Here is a 27,727-nt window from a genome sequence, read left to right on the forward strand (position 1 = left end):
ATTTGTAGTGAAGGATTACTTCCCTGGGCTCACCTCTAACAAGCACCAACTCAGTTGAGAGTTGTAGAATAATAAACCCAATTGAACTTTCTAACGGAAGGGTCTCTTTCTTTCCCTGACATTCTCTCACAACCCCAGCCCTGAACAGAGGTTCTCAGAGCATATCAAAGATGAGAAGAATGTAGAATTTCAGCAGAGGTTCATCCTGAAGAGAGATGACACCAGCATGGACCGGGATGATAACCAGGTGAAGACTCAAGAGGGGAGGGGCAGGTCTACAGAGAAAGTTTTCAGTGAGAGAGAAACTGGGAAGAGAGGGGAATTTTTATAAAATAGAGGAAAGATTTAGAACCTGTGTCCAACCACATGGAACATACCTCTACTCAGCTATTTGACTGCATTTGTTGATCTGGAAGCTACCTTTTGAGCCCCATAGAGACAGGATTAAGATTTACCAGGTTTTCTCATTTTTGTATGGAACTCCTGTACTCTTTTCAGAGCCATCCCTATGCCTCCCTAACCCTCCCTGACAGTATTGTGTGACAGAGCACAGCCCCTTCCTGCTTCTTCAGCTTCCTTCCAGATAGATATATCTATAGTCAATGGGGGATTGTTCAGGGCAGCCCCAAACCAACCCTCTCCCTCTCCTGCTTGTCCCCAGTCAGATATGATCCTGAACTCTAGAGAAACATGGAGGTAGGTAGTGGTATAATTTACCCAATTTAAAGGTGATTCTGATCCCTTTTCTCCCAATCTTTTAATCATTTTCTACCCTTTTCTACTCAAGGTGAGTTAGTTACATTGACTTTTGATGCTGGGTTCCATAAATAATATCCCCTCTAGAGCCCACTCATGGGGAGGACTGTCCTTGCCCTACTGAATTCCCAGTTAATTTACTCCAGGTTTTATTTAATGGCCTGGCTACTGCCTTGACCTCACAGTATCCTTTAGGCAGTGATTGCTTATGCTGGGTTTATTTTCCCTCTTCTTTCTGAGTTGATCAGCTTAGCTAAGTGAGAACTCTGTTTCTGATGTAATCTCCAATGGGGTTGTAGGGAGAAAGCAAAAAAAAAAAAAAGGAAAGCTATGTGGACTTTAGAGGCCCTAGAGAGCAGTTGATATAATTCTACCAAGTCTGTAGAGTGTCCCCATTTTTATTCCTTGTAGTGAAAAAAACAGGAGCCTTTTCTGTAGGCATATGTAAGGGATATGACTAGGTTAGAGCATCATGATGGTCGTGGACAAACAAACTGGGCCTGGTTGGGAAAAAAAAAAAGCACAACAGCCTTTCCATGCCAATACCCTTCTTTCCAAATCTCCAGTGGCCTATTTTATATGAATTAGGAGATTTTTCCAGGCCTAGAGACAAAACTGAGTTAGAGGAAACCAATGATCTCTAGCTTATATATATACCTCTCAGAGCAGGCTCTAGGCCTTTCCTCATCAGTTGTACGTGGTGAGTAGGGCTTATACAGTTGAGGTTCTAATGTCTAATTGGAATTGGACTTGAGAAGGACATCTGGTGGAGTGCTGGTTCTTAAGGAACCTAGTTACAGGGACCCCCCAGCAAATCAAAGTGTAACTCTCCTGATGCTTACAACTACCCACTGGGGGTTGGTAGGTCAGAATGAATAGTTCACTGCAGCTACCCTCTTCTCCAGGGTACTTTATCTATACCTTTCCAAGTCACTGAATTAGAAGTTAGATTCTCTTAGTGGTTCCCCTCTCATCTCACCCAAAGTCCTTTACCTTCTAAGAGAGTCTAGGAAAAGATGACCTATAGTCTCCAGAACAGGACGGTGTTCATTGCTCAAGCTCATTACTAGATGTGCCAAGGAGCTGGAAAAAAGATAGGAGTTCTGACCTGAGGCGGAGGGGTGATGTTTCTGCCAAGCATACCCTTTGCTATAAAAGAGGATTCTTTCCACATTTGTGAAATAAGTCTTTGCTTGGTTCTTAGCCCCTGGGGCAGCATAGTATGCATCTTTCTTTCTTCTCTCTCTCCCTCTGCCCATCCAGCCTTCTTGTTGTGCCTTCTCTTTCTTCTTTTCCTTTGTCCTTTATTTTGCTATTTCTTTAACTGCACGCACATGCATATATACACTCATACTAGTTTCCTCTCTCTCTCTTTCTCCCTCTAATGGCCATAGCTAACTACAAGATTTGAGTCTGAGATGACGATTCTGCTTTAGAATTCATTTTCAGTGTCTTGTTGCCTAAACCATACGTAGTTTACTTCTTCAGGTTGAGAAAATCGTGATTTAGAAAGGAAAGATTGAAACTAGCCCATTGTGTAAATTTTCTCCTTAAACTCTACTAAGGTTCTAATTATTTCTCTTCCTTATCTGACTTCTTTCTACTCCTCACTCTCCTTCCAAGACAGTATTTTATTTTCCAGGGTTTTTCTAGGCTCTCACTGGTGGAGAGAGAGGTCCCTGATTATTGTAGAGAAGCAGCCTGACCTATGTCAGTGGTTGCTGTTCTTGATTCTTTGGGAGGTAAAGAGAGTGCCTCTTACCATCCCTTTCCCCTCCTTTCCCCTCTGCCCAAATCTCTGTCTCCCAAACTGCATGGTCAGATGTACCCAGTGAAATCTGTCCAAGATTAGATTTTTTCCAATTTTTTGATGGCAACTCTAAACTCTCCCGGTTTCTCTTCCTTGCTGGTGTGCAGTGAGCTCGCAGTACGAGGAGAACTTAACTAGCTTAATTCTGCTCATCGATCTAGATCAGAGTTCCATTACAGGATGGAAGGAGGAGCAAGTCAATAGAAGAGAGAGAGGAGGAATATCAAAGGGTTCGAGAGAGAATATTTGCCCGAGAGGTAAGTGTAGCTTCTGAGAGTTGTCAGCCCATAGTTCTTAGTGCTTTATCTTTGATACTGTGAATGGAATGAATCTTCCATAAATAAATGTTGAAAAAACCAACATCACCCAGCTCCAGATTTGACCTCTAAAATTAAAATTGTCTGTCAAAAGAGCTACAGATTTGATTTGCCATTATTCTCAGTGTATATTTGTTGTGCAGTACACAAGGAGAGCTGAAATTTGGAGCTGGCTGAGTTTGGTAGATCTGATAGACTGAAAATAGAATTGGTTTGAGCAGGGCATCTGGGAGGGCCCTAAACTTTGCCCATCCCACCCTTCCCACCACCCCTCCAACTTCTACTTCCCAGTTTTAGGCGTCATTGCCCCCAGGGGGCAGATTTACTATCCGTGTGGCTAATACATCTGTCTTGTTTAGTCACTCTAGTTTTAAGGATGTTGGTGATTTCAGAAACACGGGACTGGTGTCCATTCTCTCTGAGCTCCTTATTTCCAAAAGCATAGAGAATACTGCTGTTTCCCACTCAATACCCCACACTGCCCTTTGAAACAAGGAGCCTCTTTCTACCTGTGTTTCTTGCCTCATACTTCTTGAAACACAGCTGGCTCTATGGGCCTTTTGCACCTAGAATCACGGGGGCAACATCATTCTCTAAGGCAGCTGGGCCATGTCCAGTGTTCCTTGGTCCCAACATTCTGTTATGTTGCCTTGGTGTACTGGGAGAAAAGGAAGGGCAGTAGGGATTCAGGAGAGTTTTTAGTCAAGAAAGGAAAACTTTAACAGTTGCTAGTCATACTTAGGATGAAGAACCAACATCCCTTTCTGGTCAATAGAATGGTCACTTAAGACATGCTTAGATCTGACCCCACTACCCATTCTAACCCTCACTTCCTGACTCCTTTCCCATTCTCCTCCTAATTACCCTTCTCCCCACCCTCAAAAATACTGCTTCTTCCTGTCACAGCTCAAAAGAATCAAGTGGGATAGGAAGGGCATTTCAGTAAAATTGAGCTTTCTCCATTGCCTCAGAAGACCCAAGTCCTTCTACAGGACTGTTATGGAACAGGTGTACAATAAGTTTCCTTTCCCAAAGCCCAAGGAGGAATAATCATCTTACCTTGTGCCTGTATGGGCTCTCACCTCCCAAGTCAAGATAACCCTTCAGAAATTCAGTGAACATTCTGACGAGAGCTTGCCATCCTGACCAGTGACTGGATGAAATTTAAGGAGAGCTGCTATTTGCACATGGCTGGGATCAGTAGTATTCCTTAGCATCATGTGGACAAGATGCTATTCCTCACTGACCTCCAGTCCTTGTTGGCTTCATTAACCACACAGATAAGAAAAGCACCCACCATGTTAGCCTTTGCCAAATCAACAGACTTTATGAAAGAATAAGAAGTTTTTCTTAATTAAATTAAATAGTTGTGTGGGTTTGGTTATCAGAAATACCTAGAAAATAGAAATACAATGAAAGCTAAGGAAAATAGTTTAGAAACCTTCTGTCCCTTTTTTTTCCAAAACCCCTTGTCTTTTCCTGCCTCTACTGAGGCCCAGAGTCTTTGTCAAATCTCCGTGGATTTCTGAGTTTCATGTTGGATCCTCCTACTTCTTGCTGTGATGGAGGAGTTAGGAAGCTTTGAACCTCCAGACTGAGAAAGCTGGATTCAGCCCAAAAGCCCCAGGAAAGAAGTTGCTTGATTCCCAATTGCAAGGGACCCCTGACCAGCCAGGGGAAGTTGATTAAGTTGGCATTGTGGATTCTGGTAAGGGGGAGCCTGAAAATAAGAAAGTAAGGTGGCAAGAAGGCTGTTTGGATGGAAACGCTGCTGCTGCTGCTGCTGCTGCTGTTGCCGCTGCCGCCGCCGCCGCCACCGCTGCTGCTGCCGCTGCTGCTGCCACCTTCAACAGAGCTTCCATGCTCTAGAAAGGGAATGCTATCCTGCTTGGGTTTCTCTCCAGTGCCCACCCAGCTCAGTGGCTAGACATTGTTAGTACTTTTCTATACCACTGCGGATCTCATGTCCAGGGGAGTCCACCTTGATGCTATTTATTTGACTTAGGATTTTCTCTAGATGTTAGAAAGTAACTTCTCCTTTCCCTTGCTCCACTAAGCCTCTCTGGGTGTCATCAGGACCACTTCCTTTGGGTCAGTGTAGTAGATGGACATGGAGTGGCCATTGAGGTTACTCCCAAATCACCCAAGTCTTTCTCCATGACTCACCATAATAGCCAGACCTCTAATTTAGTGAGCCCCACTTAGCAAACTCGGGGGGATCAAATGCCAGAATGAGAAAGAAAACTAGCTAGTTAGTTTTGCTTCCCTATTCTCCCTTTTCCCATTCCTATTCCTCACCAACCTCTGTCATCAAACAAATGCTTAGGGAAGCATTCCAGATCTGAAAAAAACTCTTTCCCATTAGAGATACAAAGTTAGAGTGGGTGTGTGGGTAAGGGTTCTTTTGCCCCCTTTTCTCATCTAAGATCCAACTGGTGGGGGTGAACTCCTTTGGTTTGAGAACCTTGGGTATTCAGAGTGTCTTGGACGCCCTTTTTCCAATGTGCCATGCTGTTTTCTTATAAGTGATTTTCCGTTTTCTCCTCCCCCACCTAGACTGGCCAGAACGGATATCTAAATGACATCAGGTTAGTACCACTGAGCATGTTCCCTGCTTCACAGTGAGCTTTGTCAGCAAGGAGAATGTAATCCCATAATGATGCTTTTCTTTGATGTTAACCAACAGACTCTCCAAAGAAGCCTTTTCTTCTAGCTCTCACAAAAGAAGGCAGATTTTTAGGTACCTTTGTGTGTCCCCTCCTTCCCCCCCTTTTTTGCCATAATCTGTTCAGCAGAGTGAGTTTGCACCATGCATGGCTGCTTGTGGAATTGTTCAACCTGTGGTATTTGCAATATTGGATTCCTTCCTTTTCCCTCCCCCTCCCCCCCAAAAAACCGAACAAACCACACTGACACAATTCCTGCTAAATTCTATTATTTCTGATTAAATTTTGAGCCTTGCATAGGTAGGTAAAAGGTACCAGAAAAGTCTCTGGCCTCTCTTCTGTCCCTAGAAAAGCAAAAGAAATTGGGTGAAGTGGATGCACTGAACACTTTTATTTCCTTGAGGAAAGATGAACTGTGTCTTCTATAGATACCAATCTTGTAATTGTGGAGGGATTTGTGTAGTGTATTCTTGGTTGTATAGTCTTTAAGAAGAAGAAACTTCTGAACCCCCACCTTCTAATCATTCTATTTGGGATTGTTTATGAATAGTTCCACCAGGAGGCATGGGAAGATCAAATAACCTCTAGAAGAACCTGCCTCCCCCAGTGGGGGCTAGGAACCTATTCTTTATATGGTTCTCTTTTCTCAATAGCATTTAGGGCTGGTGAAAGATGTCAGATTGGCAGTTTCAGAGTCTGTTGCCCTCCCTTAGTCCGCAGAACAGGTTCAGCATGAATTTCTCCCCTTCATTATGGATCTTAGTCTTACCCCGACAAGGACCATTCATGGGAAGGGTAATGAGATAAGTCAATATTTCTAGTTTGGGTGTTTCCCATAGAGGATTGGCTACTGGATTCAGCCAGTTGCTTTTGTTCATTATCTTTTGGTATGTTTTCCCCTTTTTATAAATGAGAACATTCATTCTAGAGTAAGGTTCTTCATATACAACACTATAAAGTTAGACATGAAGCAAAGACAATTTCCAAATGGTACCTCCACTCCAATCAGGTCCAAGCTGCATAACAAAATGGAACCAAAGCAGATAGAATTCACATAATTGAAGTGGAATGGAAAGGATGTGTACCCTTTCCAGACCATCCCATTCTTGCAGTACATGGAGGTCTGTTCCAAAGCCTCCATGCATAGAAGGCTGTTGAATAATGTTGGGGATTGGGAGTGGGGTTCCTTTATCTAGCTCCTGCTCCATTCCTCATTAACTCAAATTCATTAGCTCCTGCATAAAACAGGTTCCTACTCAAGGTTATCTTTCACCAAAGAAGCGTGAGAGCCTCTAACCCTTGATGGTTCTGGGATCTGGATGTCCTACGTGACTTCCCAGAAGATACTGCAAATCCTTTGGATGAAGTGGGGTTTAATAACATTATCTTACATTTGTGTAGCAATGCATAATTTTCAAAATACATTAATATTTGATTTCAGCAATGTGGTGAATTAGGCAAAGCAGATATTGTCTGCATTTTACAGGTGAGGAAGCTGAGGCTCAGTGTTTTGTTACTATTGCCTAAATTGACAGAACTGTTACTTGATCCAAGTCTCCTGACTACGGCTGAGGACTTTTTATACTACAACCTTTTGTGCCTTCCAAGCTGCCAAGTCTCCTCTTTGAATGTTTCTCTTCTGACATCTAATTAAGATTGACTGGTTAAAACTATGAGTTGGTGCCATGTGGCAAGACATTGTACAGGAAAGATGAACCTAATAAGCAGGCATAGACCCTGACTTCCCTACCAAAAGTTTTCTAGCTATAAGGTTTTTTTTTAACCCTTACCTTTCATCTTAGAATCAATAATATATATTGGTTCCAAGGCAGAAGAGTGGTAAGGGCTAGACAATGGGGGTTAATTGACTTGCCTAAGGGTGACTGCTAGGAAGTGTCTGAGGCCAGATTTGAACTAGGACTTCCCATCTCTAGGCCTGGCTCTCAGTCTTCTGAGTTACCCAGATGCCCCCTAGCTATAACTTTTTATCTGGAACTTTGATGAAGGATTTATGATCCTAGGCATGTACTACAGTCTTATAGATTTTGAGAAGGGGACTTCTTCCCATTCTCGATGTCAGCAATGATGTGCAGATTGCCTACCTCAAAAGCTTCAGTCTATTAGCCTCCCTTCTCCCTGTTCCCCATGGTCTCCCTGCCCTATCCACCTCCAAAAAAGTAGGAAATAAGTGCAGAGAGCCCAGTCTTTGATCCAGATGAGCAGTAATGGGAGCAACTCCCCAAGCTTCTGGCTGACTTCTTATCCTAACTCTGACTTCATAGGCACTATTAGTGCTAGGGTCCTCCCAGCTTCTGTTCCAAACACTTCCTGTTCCCTACCCTGTGGTCCTAACTGTTCACATGGACATTAAAGCCATTTCCAGAGATTAAACCCACCTTATGTAGCCCAAAAAAAATATGATCCCCAGGCCCACGCCCAAACTACAGGATCATGGCCTTGTTGTGGTTATCAGCCTCGTTCTCTGCCTGAATGTTTGACGGCTCTGCATCTGGGGCCAGTTGGAGAGAGACACTGAGACCATGGCCTGGCTACAGTCCAGCTTCATTGACCCTCAGTGGACTTGGTTAGAGCTCAGGTTGTCTGGCACTCGTGTGCCTAGCACTGTGCTGGGGCTGCTACCAAGAAATCGTAATGACTCTACTCAGCTTGGCACCAGGCTCCCCCAACACTAGCCTCATTGTAGCACTCAGATATTCCCTGGTTCTGAGAACAGCTTCACACAGAGAAGGTAGGTGGACACAGAGCCTCTACAGATGGACACAGATGTGAGAGCCAGTGTCCTAGAACCTACACAACATGCTTTCACATGTACATGCTTTCTGCCCTCTGTTCCTCACCCTCTCTCTCTCTCTCTCTCTCTCTCTCTCTCTCTCTCTCTCTCTCTCTCTCTCTCTCTCTCTCTCTCTCTCTCTCCTGCTCTCCTCTTCCTTTCCCTCCTGCTCCATCTCCCGTTGTCTTTTTCTCTGTTCTGTTCCCTCTTTCTCTCCCTTTTTCTTTCCATTTCTTCCATTCTCTTTCTCCTTTCTTCTTTCCCCTCTCCCTTTCCATTCTCCATCTTCCTTTCCTTCTGTCTCTTCCTCTCCCTCCCCCCTTCCCTTCTCATCTCTCTCTTTGTTTCTCTTTTTCACCTTTACCTCTGCCTCTCTCCCTTTCTTTCTGCTTTCTTCTTTTCCTCCTTCTGTTCTATCCCTCCTTTTTTCTCTCCCTCAATCAGAACCCCAAGACTTCTTGTTATCGACTCTTCTCTCAAATCTGACATTGCTTCTGCCCCTGACATATCACTCCACACTGATTATATTTCTCTCTTTTCAGTTCTTCCTGACTCTCCCTGGCATACAGGGAAGCCCTGATAAAACAGGCCCTGTTTTACAAGCCTGGCCCTCTCTGGGGTCAGATGTTCAAGGGACATGGAGATCTTTTTGAATTATATTAAAACTCTCTGGGAGATAAAATTTTACTAGAAGCCTCTCAGTCTTTGGTGTCTGGCTGGGGCCATTCCCATTTGTGGCATATCTACTTTAACAGATGGCCAAACTAAGGAGAGGACTGTTGACTGTACTAGATATCTGGGGGAGGGGAGAGTTGGGGTCATTTGTATAATGCTTTAGAGTTGGGGTTAGAGGTTTTGTGCCCTAAAGTGAGGCCATTTCTTGGGTACCAGTGGTTTGGTACTATATATTTTGGTTGAGGACAAATGTCCTCCCATTTACTCTTATCTGTTATCACCAATTCAGATATACTGTTGGAGATGAGAAGAAAATCCCTGGCATTTGGAAGTCTAATGATAGGGGACTTCCGGTATCTAGTTAGTGGGGGGTCGGCAGGAAATTGGCTTTTCAGTCTCAACTTTGCAGTTCAGACTGGTAAGAAAGCCCTGTCTTCTCCATCTCTTAGAGTTGAATCCCATTACTGTCCTTGTTCTTTTACCTACCTGGGAATCTATATGAAAGAACATGGAGGATATAGTTGCAGTGTTTCCTCTTTCATTGTTTGGGGTCCCAGACAGGTTTGATTTTGCTTGGCCAGAAGTTGTTAGAACTAGTTATGCCCAAACCTCCATGGATATCGAGCGTCATTAAGCCAAGGCCTCTATTGTCAGACTGGTAGGAATCTTCCCATTCCCTCAAAAGTGGTCACAATGCGGACTTTTGTTGGGCTTGACTCTATGAGTTACATGAGGAAGCCATTAGCACTTTATTCTGTTGCATCATTGGCCTGGCCCACCTCCACATGGGAGAGCTCTTCCCCTGGCCGACTAGCCCCACTGTGGGCTCCCAAAAGGAACAGGAAGCCAGTCTCTGGGTCTGATCAGTCACCAGTTCTCTCTCTCCCAGATTTGCCCTTCTGCTCTTTGTTGCCACTCTTGGTCTTGTTCTGTCTGCTCCCATCAAGCTCAATCAGCTGGCCAGCTCACCAGAAATCAGTGTGCCCCGCCTTCATTGTTCTCAAAGAACCGAAATAAGCTCTCCCCTAGCTCTTATGCCAAGGTGGTGGGGTGGGGGGCGTTCTGACCACTGTGGTCTCTGCAGGGGGAACCGTGAGGGCCTGAGCCGTACCTCGAGCAGCCGCCAGAGCAGCACAGACAGCGAGATCAAATCCCTGGAGCCCCGGCCCTGGAGCAGCACAGACTCAGATGGCTCTGTCCGTAGTATGCGGCCACCCGTTACCAAAGCCAGCAGCTTCAGTGGGATCTCCATTCTCACCCGGGGCGACAGCATTGGGAGCAATAAAGGAGGCAGCTCGGGAAGGATCTCCAGGCCAGGTACTACATCAGAGTCAGCTCCTCCGAGCCCCTCCCTGGTCTCTGCCCTCGGCCAGGCCGGCGTCCAGCTGGTTTGGGCGGTCTCGTCAATCGCTTCGCACATGTGTCTCTTGGGAGCGCTGAGCACCCTTCCCTGGGACAGACCGGAAGAGCCCCAAGCGCTCACGTTCTCTCATACCCCCAGCACTTGCCATGCAGGCCCTGCTCGCCCACAGCCCCCTTGGCCTGCCTTCCCTTTCCCTGGGTCTGGTGGGAGCCTGCATTGGCTGTGACTGTGGCCCGAGCTGTGTTCTCCAGGTCTGACGTGGACCTCAGATTCACAGAGAGCTCACGCTCTGGCCCGTGTCTCGCCAACAGGAGCTAATCTGAAATGGAGAAAGAATTTGGGGAAGGGTCACTGTGCATACATGGGACACATTTGTAGCGGGGACTGGGCAGCGCTTCTTTAAGCAGCTCAGGGCAGAGAGGAAGGCCAGGAGAGGCTGGAGCCCTCGAGGGCTGCCTGACATCCCCCCACCAGCCTCAGGCTGGTTCCCCCCCTGGGGAGGGGAGGCTGGAGCTGAGCAGGTATCGGGTTGATTTCTATCTGTGAATGAGTGGGTCTCTCTGTGCTCCAGGTCTTACCCTAGGTGCCCCTGAAGTGTGCGGCCAGGTTGCCTCCTCCCAGCCCGTGCGGGGCCTCCTCCCTTGCGCCCCCCAGCAGCAGCAGCAGCAACAGCAGCATCCGGCGCTCCCACCCGCACCCCAACAGCAGCCACCCTTGAGCAATCACATGATCTCCCAGGTGAGGCTCCCTTTGGGCTCCTCCCAGCCTCCCCCTCCCATCAGGGGCTCAGAGCCTCCCCAGGACTACCTGGGAGAGAAGCCTGTGGCACCTTGGCAGCTCTCCGAGCCCTGGACCAGCCTTTCGTAGGGTGGCGCTTCCCTTTGTTTGTCAGCTTGTGTGTTCTCTCTCCTTCTCTGTTTCCTCCGCCCCTAGGAGGATGGGACAGTAACGGCAGCATGGCCGGAGGCCTCGGATTCAGATCCACCCCAGACACTGCCTTTGAACCCCTTCAGCTCCCTGGGCCTCAGCTTCTGTCAAAGGAAGGGTTGAACTCTGCCTCTTGGGCAAATCTGGGGTTAAATTAGGATGTCATTGGGGCCAGTGGGAGCCCCTGCAGTTCTGACTCTCTGACCCACTCGTCCCCTGAGGCTCTCCCAGATCTGCTGTGTGTTGTAGATGCCCCCCAATGTTTGTACCGAGGCCAGCCAGCATCTGTTACACTTTCAGTGTCTGGGGCCAAAGACCCTGCCTGCCGTGTTCTGCTGCCATTTTCTCCCTGGTGTGGGATGTTCTTGTGTCTGTTAGCATTTACACCAGGCTTTGAGGCTTGCAGAGTGCTTTCCATACATTCTCTCAATCGTTCCTTGGAACCGTTCTGTTTTGTATAGAAAGAAACAGAGGTTGAGAAATGAGAAGTAACTTGCCTAGGGCATTTCTGGAGCAGGATTCACACTAGGGCCTTCCAGATGCCAAGAGCAGCTGCCTACATCTCCTTTGGGACAGTTTTTCCTTTTCATCTCCCAGGCTTCCCATTCCTCCCATCTTCTCAAGGCCAAGAACCCGTTTTCAAGAAAATGAAACTTGTCTAGAGGACAGAGATGCCATGCATATCTGCTCTAGGTACTTAAAGGCAAACCCCAGAAGCTCTTTTCCTCCCCCTGCTAGAGCTGGAATACTCTGCGGTCCTTTAGGCCCGGTTTGCTTGGCCCCAGCACAACTTGTCCCTAGTATAAGGAAAAACTAACACTTAGGGGGCAGCAAAGTAGCACAGCAGGTAGACACTAGGGCTGGAGTCATAGGTTCACGCCTGGCCTCAGACACTTCTAGCTGTGTGACCCTGGGCAAGTCATTTAACTCCCATTGCCTAACCCTTATCATTCTGTTGTCTTAGAATTGATACTAAGACAGAAAGTAAGGGTTTTATTAAAACAAACAAAAAACACCACACAGCTGATAACTAGAAGTAGAGTTCTCAGGTGAAGTCTTTGAGTGGAGACTCAGTTGCCATTGAGGGAGGCCATGGAGAGTCTCACCTTCGAGGGCCCCACCAGCTTGGGGATTCTGGGCTTTCCTGTCGGTGAGCCCAAGCCTGGGAAGTTGATTATCTAGAAAAACTTCTCTCCTCCTTTATGTGGATGTCTGTTAGCTGGTGGTTTCAGTCCTTCCATTTTTCTCTAGTCTTTACTCTTTCCAGCACCATCCCTGCTCATCTTCCTCTCTGTTTGTGTAATCTCATTCAGAATGTGTGCTTTGATGAAACTTCATCCTCTCTTCTGCCTCCAGCCATCCCTTTAAATAGAAGATGGGGAGACATAAAAAGAGAGAGTATCTGTATTGGGTCTGAGAAAGTGTTCGAATGTCGACTCTGTACAAGTTCTGTCCCAGCCCAGTCCTCGGAGCCTGAATCGATCTGTTGATGTTTACCGAGCCTTCACTCTACCTTCACTTTCTGATTTGTCTCTTTTCCACTACACGTTTACTACTCTAATCAAGTCTCATCTAGACCACTGCAGTGGCCTTCTGTTTAGATTACTTGCATTGAATCTCCCCCCTCCAGGCATGGTATTTTATACCCCACAGCTGCCAAAATAGATTGGGGGGGGGGGCCGCAGGGGGGCAGCTGGATGGCTCAGTGGATTGAGATCCAGGGTTGGAGATAGGAGGTCCTGGGTTCAAATATGAAGATGATAGATAATAGCACCTACCTACCTACTAGGGCTGTTGTGAGGCTAAATGAAAAAATATCTACAAAGTGCTTTACAAACTTTAAAGTCTCTGTCTCTGCGCTCTCTCTCTCCCTCCCTCCTTCTCTCTCTCCCTCCCTCCCTCTCTCTCTCTCTCTCTCTCTCTCTCTCTCTCTCTCTCTCTCTCTCTCTCTCTCTCTCTCTCTCTCTCTCTCTCTCTCTCTCTCTCTCTCTCTCTCTCCCCCCTTCCCTCCCCCTCCCTCCCTCTCCATAGATATAATTTATATTTATATATACATACATATATGTGTGTATATAAATATATGATCAAGGTTAATTATCTTTTTCATGCTTTAACCCTAGATTACTCATACAGCCACCTTCTTTACTCCTGCTGAAAACCTAGAGGAAGTCATATTGCTGTGCTGATTGGGTCCACTACAGACTTTCATTATCTATTCCCAACTGGGTCCTTATTCTACACTCCAGTGCATTGAGTTGTCTTTGATTGACTCTACTATATTTCCCACTGGTGAGATTCCATACTTTCTCTTCTCTTCTGAAGCCATGTACTTTCCCCTCCAATTTAGGCCATCCATGGCCTTCCTTTTCTCTCCAGTTCCCCACTTCCAATCACCTAAACATTATTTTCTGTCCTTTCCATCTTTGCATCTGTCTCTGATGAAGAGGCCTCTTTTCTTTGTTCCAAATTTTAAATCCCTCCTTTTCCTTTGGCTCCTTCTCTGGGCTTACAGACACAGCAGGATTCCCTTCCAACCTTTTAAAAAAACCTTCCCTTAGACCCCTCAAGCTACCTTCCTATATTTCTTCTGTCTTTCATATTCAGACTCTTAGAAAAGACTACACTCATTTGCTTCCACTTTTACACCTTCTCCTCACTCCTCAACTTGCAATTTGGCTTTCTGTCCCCCCCCTCCCCCTTCCCCACCACCACCACCACCACCACTTCTGCTGAAGCTGCACTCAGGAAGGTCCATTCTCAAATCAGTCAGTATTGTTAATTCCCCTGTCCTCCTAGATATTCTTTCCCTCCTGGGTTTTTAGAACACTTATGTCATGGATCTCTGCCTTCCTGTTGGATGGGTCCCTCTCAAGCTTTTGGGCAGCTTTGATCTCAGCAACTCCTGTGGGCATCACGTCAGTGCAGATGACTCAGATTTGCACATCAGGTTCTCTAGACCTCTTTCACAATCTCCAAACTTGTTTCTTTTGTCCCTTTGCTCAGGCTGCCCTGGAATGCATTTCTCCCTTGCCTTCTCCTGGCCTTTTGCTCCCCTCCCAGCTCATTCTATGTGCCATTTAACACCAGAAACTTCCCTAAGCTGTTAGTGTTCATTCATTCCTCAGATTTTCACGTATATATTTATCTGTTTATATAATGTATCTTCACAACAGAATGTAAATTCCTTAGGGGCAGGGACAATTGTTTCTCTTGTTTTGATATCCTTTGGATCTGATACATAGTAGGTATTTCACAAATGCTAGCTGGGATAGATGAAATCTCCTGTAAAATCAGGCTTAAAAAGCCTGTGGAATTTTGCCTCTGGATGGCACCTGTGGTCCTAGCACTTTTCCTTATATATCCTCCATTTCCTTTCTCCCATCTTCCTTCCATCTCACCCACTCTCTTCCTCCCCCCCCCCCCAACTGGTGTGCCAAGTCATCATATGACATTGTTGGTGACACCCAGAGCTAAAGTGGTTGCTGACCCTGGAATAAGTCATTGTTCCTAGCCTGCCACATGTACAAGATTGCAGACTCTTGAGGGAAAGGGCACAATTCCTCAGGCTTAAGGTAGGGGGACACTTTTATTTAACATGAAACTTTATTTTTACTTCCATTCACAAGAATAGATTTCAAAATATGTAAAATCTAGTGCTTCAGTGAATCAATGATCTTATTAATATCTGTATTCCTCACAGTCCTAGAACATTTATAGTTCTCAGGCTTCGTGTGTGTATCCTCTGTAAGTCCTCCCTTGGAGCCCCTTCTCCACATCTCCTCTCTAAGAGCTCTCCCTTGCTCTCCATGCATGGCCAGCCTCTGCCTCCTTTTTCCATGTGGTAGTGTCGACACAAGTTCCCTAGTGAGAAATGAATTTGCCTCTGGAACCATCAGCTGATTTTATGTTGCATCCCAGGCACACCCACTACACACCTCATTGTCTTCTGGCTGACTTCTGACGTTCATTTTTTGGAGATTGTTGTTTTCCATGATGTGTCCCCATACTGCAACCTCCAAATGATCTCACTATTAAAGACAGTGACTTCTGTTTTAGGGAGAAGCTTTGTGCTCATTAAAAGCACTAGGCAGTGTCTTCAATTCAGTCCCACATTCCTCTGCCCAGTTCTGGACCTTGTTCATTTGTCCATCTTTCCCAAGATATCTGTACTGATAGGCCATCTCAATGAATTGTCCAACTGACTTCATAGCATAGTCTTAGGAAAAGCAGTTTCTCTCTGGGTGATTTGATTAAATCCTAGTGGTACAAGCTAGATGACTCAGTGGCTAGATCATGGAGGCTAAAGATGTTGGGTTCAAATCTGGCCTCAGTCACTTCCTAGCTATGTGACCCTGGGCAAGTCACTTAACCCCCATTGTCTAGCCCTTACTGCTCTTCTGCCTTGGAGCCAATACAAAGACCTAAGGTAAAGTTGTCAAAAAAATAAAAGCAAAAACAAATACAAGCAACTAAAATAGTCTGCCATCCCAGGGCATCTATCTAATGGGATAGAACAACACAAGACAAAGGGGAGAGCTGTAGGAGCTGGGGAGGAATTCCAGGGAGACCATGATGTGGAGGTAGCCAAGAAGTACATTGGAGGTCTAGGTGAGATAAGGCAAAGGAGTGGGAGATGAAATGAGGATGATGACCTGCATGCAGATCTCATAGTTCTTCCCGGGGGGGCACTACCCACCAATCATGAGTGCAGTCAACAAACATTTATTAAGTGTGCTGGAGTTACAGAAAGACAAGATTGATCTCTGCTCCTCAGCTCAGAGTCTAATGGAGGAGACCACATGTAAACAATTATAAACACACATACTATCTGCAGGTAAGTTAGAGATCATTCAGAGAGCAGGCACTAGTATTAAGAAGGATCAGGATGGGTAAGGAGAACTAGGGGCTCAGTGGATAGAGAGCCAGCTCTAGAGATGGGAGGTCCTGGGTTCAAATGTGGCCTCAGACACTCCCTGGCCTTGTGACCGTAGGCAAGCCACTTAAACCCCCATTGTCTAGCCCTTACCACTCTTTTGCCTTGGAACTGATGCTTAGTGTCACTTCCAAGGCAGAAGGTAAGGGACTTATGAAAGAAAAGAATGGGAAAAGCTTCTTGCAGAAGGTAGTATTTTAGCTGAGACTTGAAGGAAGTCAGGTGAGGGGTTGTCTTGTGCTTGGAATTGTAGTATAGTGGAGGGGAGGAAAGTGTAAGAAACCTGGAAGGCCTTCATAGGCTTTTTAAGTCAAAAAGTTTTATATCTTACCCCAGAGGAATAGAGAGCCCATTGGGCCCCGGGGCCACCTGTGGTGTATGGCCTCACTTCCTAAGCATTGACTAAACAGAAGATGAACGGAAGTAGGGAGAGACTGGAGACAGGTAGGCAGGCCCAGCATGGGTGTGAGGGGGCCAGGGCCCACACTGCCTTGGGGGGTATTGGGAGATGGCCCAAAGGTGAAATTGGCAGGCCTTGGGCGTGGAGAGATAGTTAGGAGCCCAGGATGCTGGGGAAGGTGGTGGAGAGTGGACCCATGTACCATGTGCCAGTGCCCCATTGGCTAGGGCTTAGGAGGAGGGACTTCAGCCAAAGTGCTGAAGGAGTGCTGGGCTCTTGAAGGGGGAGCCTTGTCCTGTTCAGTTACAGGTGGCACCTGGTGGCATTGACCAGGATTCCCCAGAAGGTGGCAGGATTGTTCTCCGACTGCTTTTCAGATTCCCACGATTTGGGAACCTGAATTCTTCTGAAAAGGAGGCAGGGTACTAGAAGCCATTTCTCTTTGTCAGGATGAGAGGATTCCCCTGTGTTCCTCTCCACCTCAAAGTTCACAGTCATAATAAGTAAATAAAATTTCCCACTAGGGCTGAGTTGGAGGAGAATGTTCATTTAAAGGATTTTGCACCAAAAGGCTCTCACACTTGCCACACTCCGTGCTTCTGAGCCTGCATTCACAATGTTTGTTAGGAAATGGGTGGGCTTTGCCTTTAAACTGCATATGGGCCATATAGCAGATGAATTCCTTCCTAGCCACTTTGACACAACTCAGATTCTAAGTACCAAGCCTAGGGAGATCTTTTCTTTTCTGAAATCCGCCATCGTCCTCCTGGCCCAGCTTCCTGAAATGTTTGCAGTGTCCAAATGCTACCCTCTGCTGAGAGAGGCTTGGGGTAGGAAGAGTGTGGGACATGGGAATTCTACCTGCTTAGGCCCTTTGGCCTTCCCTGATCTCTCCAAACTCTGTGCCAGCATTACCCGAGATTGTGGCTAAAGAAACTGAAGAAATAATTGGAGCTCGCCGATGGAAAGAGGGAAAGAAAAAAAGGGCCAACCTTAAAGAAATGGTTTGGAAATATAATCTGTCCTTGACAAACAAATCCCCTGATTCTAAGCCGGCAAAGGTGCGGTGGGAACAAAAGCTGTTTGATTTCAACAAAGCTGTTTTGTATTTTATTCCTAGATCCCTGCTTGTGTACTGGGGGATCTTTCATATTAACCTCCCAAGTTGGAGCACAGGGCAGCTATGGAGAAAGAAGGAAGCAGCCCGATCCAAGCATTAAATGGGTGGTTTTTTTTTTCTTCTCTGTTCTCAGAAAGGGGTGGGGGGCTAATCTTTGTGAATGAACAGTTTGTTTAGGAGAGATGGGATGTGAAATTGGGAACACAGCAGGGGGAGACAGGCCAGACTCCAAATAACCCCCTTCCTGTCCCCTTTATCAGGCTCCCTGCAGCCATGTGACGACAGCCCAAATAGGAATCTCTCCTCTTTGGAGGAGACTTGGGAAGCTAGAAGTGTGGCAGCAATGCTCCTCAGAAATTGTTTGCTTAGAAAGTGTATGGGAAAGAGAAAGCAAGCAACATCCATAGTAAGAGAGCAAATTGGCCTCTGGCCCAAGGGACACACTTGATGATACCTGGAGACAAACATTTGCCCCAGCAGCAGAGTTGGGCATCCTTTGAGAGGTTCCTTCTCATAGGTAAAATGAGCCTTTGGTCACAGAGGCAGATGGCTCCCAGGGGCCATCCCTGATCCCGTTTGCTGCCTCCTCAGTACCCTTGCTGGTCATTTGCAATTTCACTTATGATTAACCTTGTTCTTCCCTCCCTGTGTTCTCTCCACTCCAACCTGTGCCCTTCTCTCTCCTTCTCTGCATGCTTCTCTGCTGGTCCACAGCCAGTCTCAGCTCTGCAGCCCTCTGCGCAGCCTGTTCAGTACTCTCCAAGCTCCTGTCCCCAGGTCCTTCTGCCAGTCTCTCCGCCCCAGCAGTACAATATGGTATACCCTGTTTCCTTTTCTCGTCCCTACCTGTATGTGAACATGTCTGTGTCCATGTGCTAGCCTCAGGATTCTTGTACAGATTCATGCGTGTGCATCTCCTTGGCTGTTAGTACAATGTGTTTTCTGTCCAGCAGTGTTGCCCAAAGCTACGTCCCCTTGAGGAATTGATGTGGGCCAGGCTGTCCACCAGTGTCCACCCAATCAGCCTGACTCTTCTGTTGAGGTGACAGTGAGAAACAGAATTTGACCCCCAGAGCTATATGAGAAAGGAAAAGAGGTCTGATTCTGGACCAGCCTCCTCCAGCCATGAGAATCTAGTGTATTGTCAGGTCTTGGCACCTCCCTTTCCCTTTCTAGCCATTTCTGGGAGGGCAAAGGCAAGAACTCCCATGGACACAACATCCCTTTATTTCTTTAGAGAAAAGGCCTAACTGTGGATTTTTTCTGTTAACTTTCCACTGAAGAGCCCATTGCTTTTATATCTTACATCACTATAATTTGTGGCAAAGTACCAGAGAAATGTAATTAAGATTGGTCAGTTGATATTAAGGCCCTACCATGTAACAGACACAGAGAGAGAACATGCCCTTATAGTCTACCTTAGCTCCATTTCTAAGCACACAGAATTACTCAAGAATAAAGAACAACATTAACAAATACAATTGACTATAATAAGGGCAGCTGGGCGGTTCAGTGGATAGAGAGCTAGGCCTGGAGACAAACAAGAGATCCTGGGTCACTTCCTAGCTGTGTAATCCTGAGCAAAACATTTAACCCTAATTGCTTAGCCCTTACTGCTCTTCTGCCTTGGAACCAATTCTAAGACAGAAAGTAAGAGTTAAAAATTTTAAAGGAATATGGTACAAACTGAGCCCATCAATTCAGAGGAGACAGTAAAGGGATGATCAGAGTTAAGAAGGAACAGTCAGTGAGATGCAGAATAAAACACATTTTGGACCAAAATGGGAATTTGTTTTTTGGATTATGCTTATTTATTACAAATATTTTACTTTTCTTCTTGTCAGTGAGGGAGGTACAAAAAATAAGTGCATGATTACTGAAAAAAGCATTAGGGAATGCTGCTTTGAAATGGTGAATCTGAAGTAGTTGAAGGAGGATCTGGCTTGACAGCTCACAAAATAACCGAGCCCAAACTAGAAGATTAAAAATAAAATTCATAATTTTCAACTCTGCCTCACATTGTCTTTTCCTTTTGCCTCATTCTCTGTTTCTAGTCACTAACTGAAGGTCTTGGCTGGTGTTCCTGTCCAGGATCCCTGGGAACTCTCGGATCTCTATTCCTGAGACTCTGGGGGGGGGAGGGTATCTGAGAGTAGTTCACATCCTTCTTTCGTTGCATGGTCAGCATCCCTGACAAAGTGCTCCCACCAGTTTTCCAGTAGCCCTTTGCTGAGCCGGGCTCTCTGAGCACTCTGCCAGATTTTCCCCATCTTGGTTATGGGGGTAGTCTGACCCTGATTTTAATCCCATATTTCTGCTTTTTCACCAGGATCCCCTCTGTTCTACCTACCTCTTCTCCTCTACCTGCCTTCTGAAAAGTCCTGGGACACAGACCTCAAACTATTGCCCAATCCCATCTTACCCTCTTGCCCATTTCCTCATAATGTGGCCCAAGGAGAGGAAGGTGGAAGGGAGAGTGAGACAGCTGAGCTGAGGATCTGAAAAGATGGGATGAGGGGGAGGGCATTGACGTTTGGTATCCCCTGATTTCTTCTGCAAGAGACCTCCTGCTTTGTTCATTATCTTGCTCTGTGTGTGCGTGTCTGTGTGCATGCATGTGTTAGTGTAGATGTCTTCTCTCCAGGGAACAAAAGAGAAGAGAGAGTGGCCCTTGCCCTTTCACGTGAGGAGTGAGAGATGAAATGCTCTTGCCCTTGCTGCTTAGGAAGGAAGACTTTAGAGATGAAGTCCTTAGATGTTGGCCCCACCCCCACCTCAGCCACTTGGCCTTGGCCTCCTTTCGGAGGTGAGAATTGGAAGTGGCTTCTGAAGGGCAAGAAAGCCATCACCCAGAATCAGCAAACTGAGGTGGAAATGACCCCTTGGAAGAGGGCAGCTGGAATAAAGCATCTGACAGCCCTTTCAGGACACTGGCAGAGCTGAGGGCAGTGGAAGTGCTTTAAAGCCAGAAGGGAAGGAGTCAATGAGATGGTGTTAAAGATGGCAGCCTTCAGAAGAATTGCCTGGGGGAAGGAAGGCAGGAAATGGAAGGACTATTAGATTCTCTCAGCAGCATCAGTTGGTCTGATTCTCACCACATGTGGAAATCTCCAGCAACCTTCTACCTTGGGCCCCAATTTCTGTTTGCTCTGCCATGTTTGCAGCTTCTGTGGTTATTGTTGCTGGATATTTAGTGGAAAGAGTAGCTCTAGGGTTGAGGGTTCTTAGTATTAATTGCAATCAATTTTTTCCTTAAACATCAAGTTTTCAATTTAAAAGAGTTCAAAATGTCTCCAGCTCTGTGAGAGGGTCCAAGGACTGGTTCAGGGATCCATAAAACACAGAACCATGGTCCTTTATAGAGTCTGTAAAAGAAGGGAGGTAGGAGAGGTTGCCCTGTGTGCGTTTGTCTGTCTTTGTCTTTATTTGAGCCAGGGAAGAAAGACTGCCTGGCTTCAAGTCTCTGGGTGAACCACTGTCTCCACAGACGGATGATCTCAGCAACCCCTTTGGGCAGATGAGCCTTAGCCGACAAGGTTCCGCCGAGGCAGCCGATCCATCTTCCGCCCTGTTCCAGCCCCCCCTCCTCTCCCAACACCCTCAACCACCTGGCTTCATCATGGCCTCCACGGGCCAGCCTCTTCCCACCTCCAACTACTCCACCTCCAGCCATGCTCCCCCAAGCCAACAAGTCCTGCAGCCCCAGGGCTACATGCAGCCCCCACAACAGGTAGGAAACCTCCTGTCCTAGTTTGGATCTTTTAGGCTGTTATAGGCTTAAAATCTTTCCTCTTGTCTTTCTCCATTCCACATAGACAACCAGAAAGCTGTCAGTAGCCAGTCCTCTTACCTTTATTGATAAATTTTGTTCTTAGCCTCACTAGCACTTTCCCCAATATCGCTTCCCATCCCTGAGAGCCATCCTATAAATCTGCTCTTATTTAAAGCCAACTTCAGGCAGGTGCTTGACCCTCCAATTAGAGACACAAAGATAGAAGTGAGTTCTACTCTCTGACTCCCAGTCCCAATATGTTGCATATTTAGTTGGGCTTGGAGCTTGGGAGTTTTTTTGATAGGGGAAAATGTGGGAGAGAGGGGAAAAGTCTACTCAGGTGCCCATTCTCTCTCTAGATACAGGTTTCTTACTACCCTCCTGGGCAGTACCCCAACTCCAACCAGCAATACCGACCTCTTTCTCACCCGGTGGCCTACAGCCCCCAGCGTGGTCAACAGCTGCCTCAGCCATCCCAGCAGCCTGGTAAGAGGAGTGGGGTTGGGACCAGGAGAGCCCTTTCTCCCTCGACGGTGCCAGAGCCAGATGAGTCTGAAGGAAGCCTCGGTCCCTCGGGGAGGTGAAGTGGAAGAGTTGCTGTTCCAGGTCTGCCACACTGACCCTAACCACCTCTTCTGCCTTGTAGGGTTACAGCCCATAATGTCCAACCAGCAGCAGGCAGCTTACCAGGGCTTGATGGGGATCCAGCAGCCACAGAACCAAGGCCTTCTCAGCAACCAGAGGAACAGCATGGGGGGCCAGATGCAAGGCCTCGTGGTCCAGTATACTCCGCTGTCTTCATACCAAGTAGGTATTACTCTGGGGAAGGAGAGATAACCAGTCTCCATTTCTCAGAAAGAGGTAAAGGACAGTCTTCCCCAGGGCCGTCCACAGAGCTTCCTCACTAGAATGTTAACCACTCTCTGTCCTTTTTAGGTCTTCCTTTCAAGATAAGATCTAGTCTAGATCATCCCATCATCTGTTAGAGTGGATTTCAATCCTTCTTTGTTTTTTTCATTCCTGTGCAAATTGTTAGGTCTTCCCCAAAGGCAGGTCAGTGGACCTCAAAGAAGCAGGGAGTTCTGCTTCTCTCTCCCTCCTGGGTCCAGCCTTTGTGGCCCTGGGGGTCTGGGGGGGCGGGGAGGGTGGAGAAAGTAGCATTTGACACTTGGGGTACATATTTCTGAGTTTGTTAGCACTAGGGAGCCTGGAGGGGAAGATGGAGTAACAAAGGGATTACAGTTAATCCCATCTTTCTCCAGGTTCCAGTGGGAAATGAGTCCCAGAATGTTGTCCAGCAGCCCTTTCAGCAGCCTGTGCTGGTCCCTGCCAGCCAATCAGTCCAGGGGGGCTTACCGGCAGGGAGTGTGCCTGTGTACTACAGTGTGATCCCACCAGCTCAGCAGAATGGCACAAGGTGGAGCCCTGGGGGGACAAGCAAGGGCTTTGGGAGGGGGTTGGCATTGCAAGATTGTCCAGGAGAGTGGGGCTGAACTCTTGAATTCTGGGTATTTGTCGGAGGGGTCAGAAGGAGAGGAGACGAATGGGCAGGAGCCATGTTCTCTGCCTGGGTCCCATTCTCCAAAAGATGACGGGATCAGCACTTGGGTCTCCTGGATGTCCAGCTCTGGGTTCTTGGGTTCTTTCTGTTTCTCTCTGCATAGAGCACTGTCTGTCTGTCTGTCTAGATTTCGATCATCTGTTTGGGTATAGCCCTGTCCTTCTCACTGTCTCCAAATGGCTAACTGCTTTGGGGGACATCTCTGTACGTGTGATGGCCATGGTTCCATCACTCCAGGCTTCCGGGAAGAGCGTGTGTCGCTAACATTCCATCTGTAGCACTGATTAGCAGCCTCCTAATTGAAAGATGATCAAGTACAAATATATATAATTAACTTTGAACTGATGAGTGATTTTAGAAATTGCATGGCAAATTGGTGTGGGGCTGGCTCAGAGCTGCTGCTGCTTCCCAGAGGGGCGGATCAGGGAATAGCAGCTGTTTGCCAGGAGCCGTCTTCCCTCTCCCGTATCATTTCTCTCCCTTCTGCCTCTGCAGCCCTTCGGTGGGGTTTCTGCAGCCCCCTGGCTCGGAGCAGTACCAGATGCCTCAGTCTCCTTCCCCCTGCAGCCCGCCACAGATGCCACAACAGTACTCAGGTAAGAGAAGGGGGCTTGGAGGGCCTTAGGCCACCCGTGTTAGAGGCACTTGGCCTCCTGAGGCCGCGTCTCATTCATGGAGCTCAGGTGAAGGTTGAAGATGGGAGGCCAGACCAGGAGAGCTTCCACTTGGACTCGTTTTCATATTTAACCTTCTGAGCCTTCATTTCTTCTTTTGAAAGCTGAGCGTACAACTTCTCCACCATGCTTACAGTGAAGAAAGCATCCACTCTAAAGGGAACTGTGAGTGTGAACATACTGCTGTTCCCCTCCACTCGAGCTTTGGTATGACAGGCAGGCACAGACTTCATTTACTGCCTGCCAAGTCTCCTCCCCTTGGAATGGAAAGAAGACTTAGGGCAGCCAGGTGTCTCAGTGGATAGAGCCAGGCCTGGAGACAGGAGGTCCTGGGTTCAGATCTGGCCTCAGACACTTCCTAGCTGGGTGACCTTAGGAAAGTCACTTCACCCTGTTTTCCTAACCCTTGCCCTTCTGTGTTCTTACTATGGGAGAAAGTAAGGATTTTTTTAAAAGGAGAAAGAGGAGGCTTTGAAAATTGTTCACAAAGAAGTCCATTTCCAGGCAGCTGCTGTCACGGTTTCCCCTTCTCTCTTGGAACTCCTTCCCCCAAACACACCAAGTCTCACTATGGGAGATAGAGAACATAAGTGAAGGAAGTTCATGCCACGATGAGCAGAGATGGTAATGAGAGGCAGCTTTGTGATGCTGGACTTGAGTTCAGATCTCACCTTACTTAGCATCTGTAAAGTGGGAGGATAACAATAGCTGCTTCTGAGAATAAAATGAGATCTTTGTAAAGCATTCTCTACATGTCCGCCACTATGGCCTCTCCATGTTGAATGTCACCTCGTTTTGTTCCCATCCAGCCTTGCCCACCTGCTTCCCATGCCATTCCATTTTAGGGATGTTCAGAGAGTGCCCTCTTCTGGTGAGAGGGGGGCATCTCCACAGTCTGCCCATTTCCCCATGGGCCCTGCCTCTCTGGGAACCCTCCCATGGTAATGCACTGCCCAAATGAACACCAAGGAGATCTCCACTCCCCCAGTGTTTCCCCTTTTTCCATTCCTGCTCTCACTAGCTGTTTCTCCTGAGTGTTAGCCAGGGGCACTTGGCCTCAAATTTCCCAGTGGGGTTATGGAAATTGGAAGAACCTACTCTGGGAGCCAGTGTAGCCTGTGGTGGTGCCTGGAACCTCAGGGCATTTCCTCTCCTCTTTGCTAACATTTGTAGGTATGTGAACACCCAAGCTGGCCTGCCTCCCTGAATGGGGGTCCTTTTGTGTGTCTGCAGATGGGTGTGTGTGATTAGGAACAAACTCAGTCATCCAGCAAGTGTTTCTGAGTGCTTGCTGCAGTATATATTACCAGAACTGGACTAGACTAGTGGGTGGCATCAGAAGACACCTAGGAATTGGCAAGAAGATTCAAACCAAGCTCCTTCTCAAGTCAGCCTGGCAAAAACAGGCAACCCTTTCAGGGAAGTAATGGCAGTGCCCCATTAGTTCTCTTGGAAATTCCTTCCCTTGCCCTGATTCTTGACTTCTGGCCACTTGGACTATTTACCAGATAGTTCTGCTCTCCTCCCACACCTCCATGAGTCAGTGCTGCGGGTACTCAGTAGAACATCTCTGATAGCTCTCTCCATTTATTTTTCAAACAATTCCTTTTAAGCATGGAACTCTTCAAGCAGGTAGAAGGAATTGTGGGCCCCAGAGTTCCCCTCTGCCTCTCACCTCCTTTTTCTCAAGTGTAACAGTAAAGTCAGGAACTAGGATTGACTCACTTGAATATATCCAGCTTGGGTTGTTCAGAAATCTCAGGTAATTTCACTCCTTGGGTCTTAGGATCTTCCTCTCCTCCCCCCTCCCCGTCCCTCTCTGTTCTCCCATTCTGAAAGGATGCTTGCTGTGCTGTTGGAGGAATGTCTCTCTTCCTGTTGTTGCCCTGTAATTGTGGAAGGGTAGACACAGACACATCAGTAGTATGACAAGAGCAATGTGTCCATGAGGAAGACACAAATACAGGAAAGCACTCTCCTAGGTTCTTACTTTGGTACCAAAGCTGGGGGGTAGATCACTGCTGTTGTCCTCAACATAGACACACCAAAAATAAGCAGATGGGGGCGGCCAGACCGGTATGGCTAGGAGGATAGCCTCTGGGTTTAAGTGGGTTGTGTGGCATTACTACTATGGGCTTAATGTCTGGGGCCTGGAAAGAAACCTTTTCATCTCGGGGCTTTGCCATCTTAGTGATTTCTTTTTGGAACCAATTTCACCAAACATAAACGTCGTCTGTTTGTATTTATGCAGCCTGCTCTGCCCCATCGACCTTCCTGCCCGCGTTTAATGATGCCACTTAAAAAGCCATTCACATGTCCTCTCTCCTATCAGGGCTTTCAATCTGAAATTGATTTCCCTATCCTCCCCCCTCACACACACAAACATTGAGCTTCCCTTGGACCCCTTCTTCCAACTCGATTAGATCCTGTAGCTTGGCGGTAGGGGTTTTATTTTTTTTATTGCCATGTCCATTAAGAAGTAGCGACAGTTCAGCCGCTAACGGATGCCACCTGCTTTTGGCTCGAGGAGGGGAAGCATAAAAATCAGCTCATCAGCAGAGCTGGCCTCTGTGTCCTCGGCTGAGTGAAGGAACAATGCTTGGGGCTAGCGAGGGAGGGCTCTGGGTGGGGGTGAGCACAGGACAGAGGCAGCCACTGAAAAGCTTGACTTTGTTTTTCTGCGTGTGATATGAGTCAGTCCTTTTCCTTCATAACAATCTCCTGCCTTCAGGTTGGTGGTGGGAAGAGCTTACCTCGCCCTATTTTTCTCCCACCTTCATACAGACACACTCACACACTCTGTCTCTCTGTCTGTCTCTCTGTCTCTCCCTCTCCTCTCTCTCTTCCATCTCTCTGTCCTCTCTGTCTCTCCCTTTCTTTTCTCTCTGTCTCTGCCTCCCTCTCTATCTCTCCCTCCCTCTCCTTCCTCTCTGTCTTTCCCTTTCTCTCCTCTCTCCCTCTCTTCTCTCTGTGTCTGACTCTCTTTCTGTCTCTCCCTTTCCCTCTGTGTATGTCTCTCTCCCCCTCTCTCCCCTTTCTCTCTGACTCTCTCTCTCCTTTCCCCCATCCCCCCTTTTTTCTCTCTCTTTGTCTCTCTGTCCCTCTCTTCCTCCTCTCTTTGTCTCTCTCTCTCTCCATCTCTGTCTCTGTCTTTTTCTCTCTCTCTCTCTGTCCCTGTCTCTGACTCCCTCTCTTGGCCTAAGGCATTCAGCACAGATTATGAGCCTTCCTCCCCGAAAGGCCCTAGGTCAGAGTCTTTGCCCTGGCTCCTTGGGTCGCAGTAGGCCTTTGGACTAAGGTCACTTGTCACTTTGTCAGCAGGTGGAGAGTGGTGAAAGGAGAGTTTCAAATGGAATGTGAAATCCCCAGAGCTCCTGGGGCAAGGGGGGTTCCTTGTAGCACACGAGGCGGTTTTGGTTCCTCCCAACGTCGGCTCCCTCCCCTGGGGGGAGTCTGAGGGAGACACAAATCCGTCAGTCCCTGAATTCTTTGGCTTTTTCTTTAGGTGGGCCCAGGAGGGGAGGGAGCCTTTCTGCTCAATTCCTTTTCCTTGCTTTGGTTAAAGCTACCCAAGAAGCTCTCCCATTCCCTTCTCAGCATGACTGGTGCCTGGGGCAGAGGCTTCAGCAGTTTCCGTCATGGAGAAAGATGTGATGGCAATAGCAGCAGCAGGCCCCAGAGCACTGAGCCATGATAATGGCAGCCTTATAACTCCTCTCTACTCACTTCTTAGCCTCCCCCAACCCCCCCCCCCTCGTGGCCCGTCCATCATGCCAGAGGAAGCTCTGGCCTTCACCCAGGATGACCTCAAGTGGGGGGGTCCTGGGGGTCCCTAGGCCTGTCTGCCAGGTGCCCCTCCCCTCTTTAAAGCCTCTGCTGAGAATTACCCCCACTCCCACCCTGCTTCCCTTAAAAGGCCAAGGCCCCGAGCTGCTTAAAAACTGACGCTGGATTTTCTCCCC

The 27,727-nt window shown here is 47.4% G+C and overlaps 1 protein-coding gene across 16 annotated transcripts in view; it reads left to right on the forward strand.

Annotated features, from left to right (window-relative positions):
- R3HDM2 (R3H domain containing 2) overlaps nt 1-27,727 on the forward strand; it is a 178,140-nt gene that overhangs the window by 146,691 nt on the left and 3,722 nt on the right. For 5 of the 16 annotated variants that reach the window (XM_056797792.1, XM_056797789.1, XM_056797793.1 and 2 more), the window contains 12 exons: nt 139-247; nt 2,728-2,823; nt 5,440-5,471; nt 5,570-5,623; nt 10,100-10,332; nt 10,950-11,116; nt 18,473-18,574; nt 21,246-21,488; nt 21,890-22,016; nt 22,177-22,337; nt 22,793-22,947; nt 23,587-23,687. In XM_056797792.1, coding sequence (XP_056653770.1) covers nt 139-247; nt 2,728-2,823; nt 5,440-5,471; nt 5,570-5,623; nt 10,100-10,332; nt 10,950-11,116; nt 18,473-18,574; nt 21,246-21,488; nt 21,890-22,016; nt 22,177-22,337; nt 22,793-22,947; nt 23,587-23,687 — 1,580 coding nt within the window. The remainder of the gene's footprint in view (nt 1-138; nt 248-2,727; nt 2,824-5,439; nt 5,472-5,569; nt 5,624-10,099; nt 10,333-10,949; nt 11,117-18,472; nt 18,575-21,245; nt 21,489-21,889; nt 22,017-22,176; nt 22,338-22,792; nt 22,948-23,586; nt 23,688-27,727) is intronic. The other 11 variants (XM_056797795.1, XM_056797796.1, XM_056797797.1 and 8 more) reach the window with 7 other exon arrangements.

This window comes from Monodelphis domestica, chromosome 5 (assembly GCF_027887165.1).
Source record: "Monodelphis domestica isolate mMonDom1 chromosome 5, mMonDom1.pri, whole genome shotgun sequence".
Taxonomy (NCBI): domain Eukaryota; kingdom Metazoa; phylum Chordata; class Mammalia; order Didelphimorphia; family Didelphidae; genus Monodelphis; species Monodelphis domestica.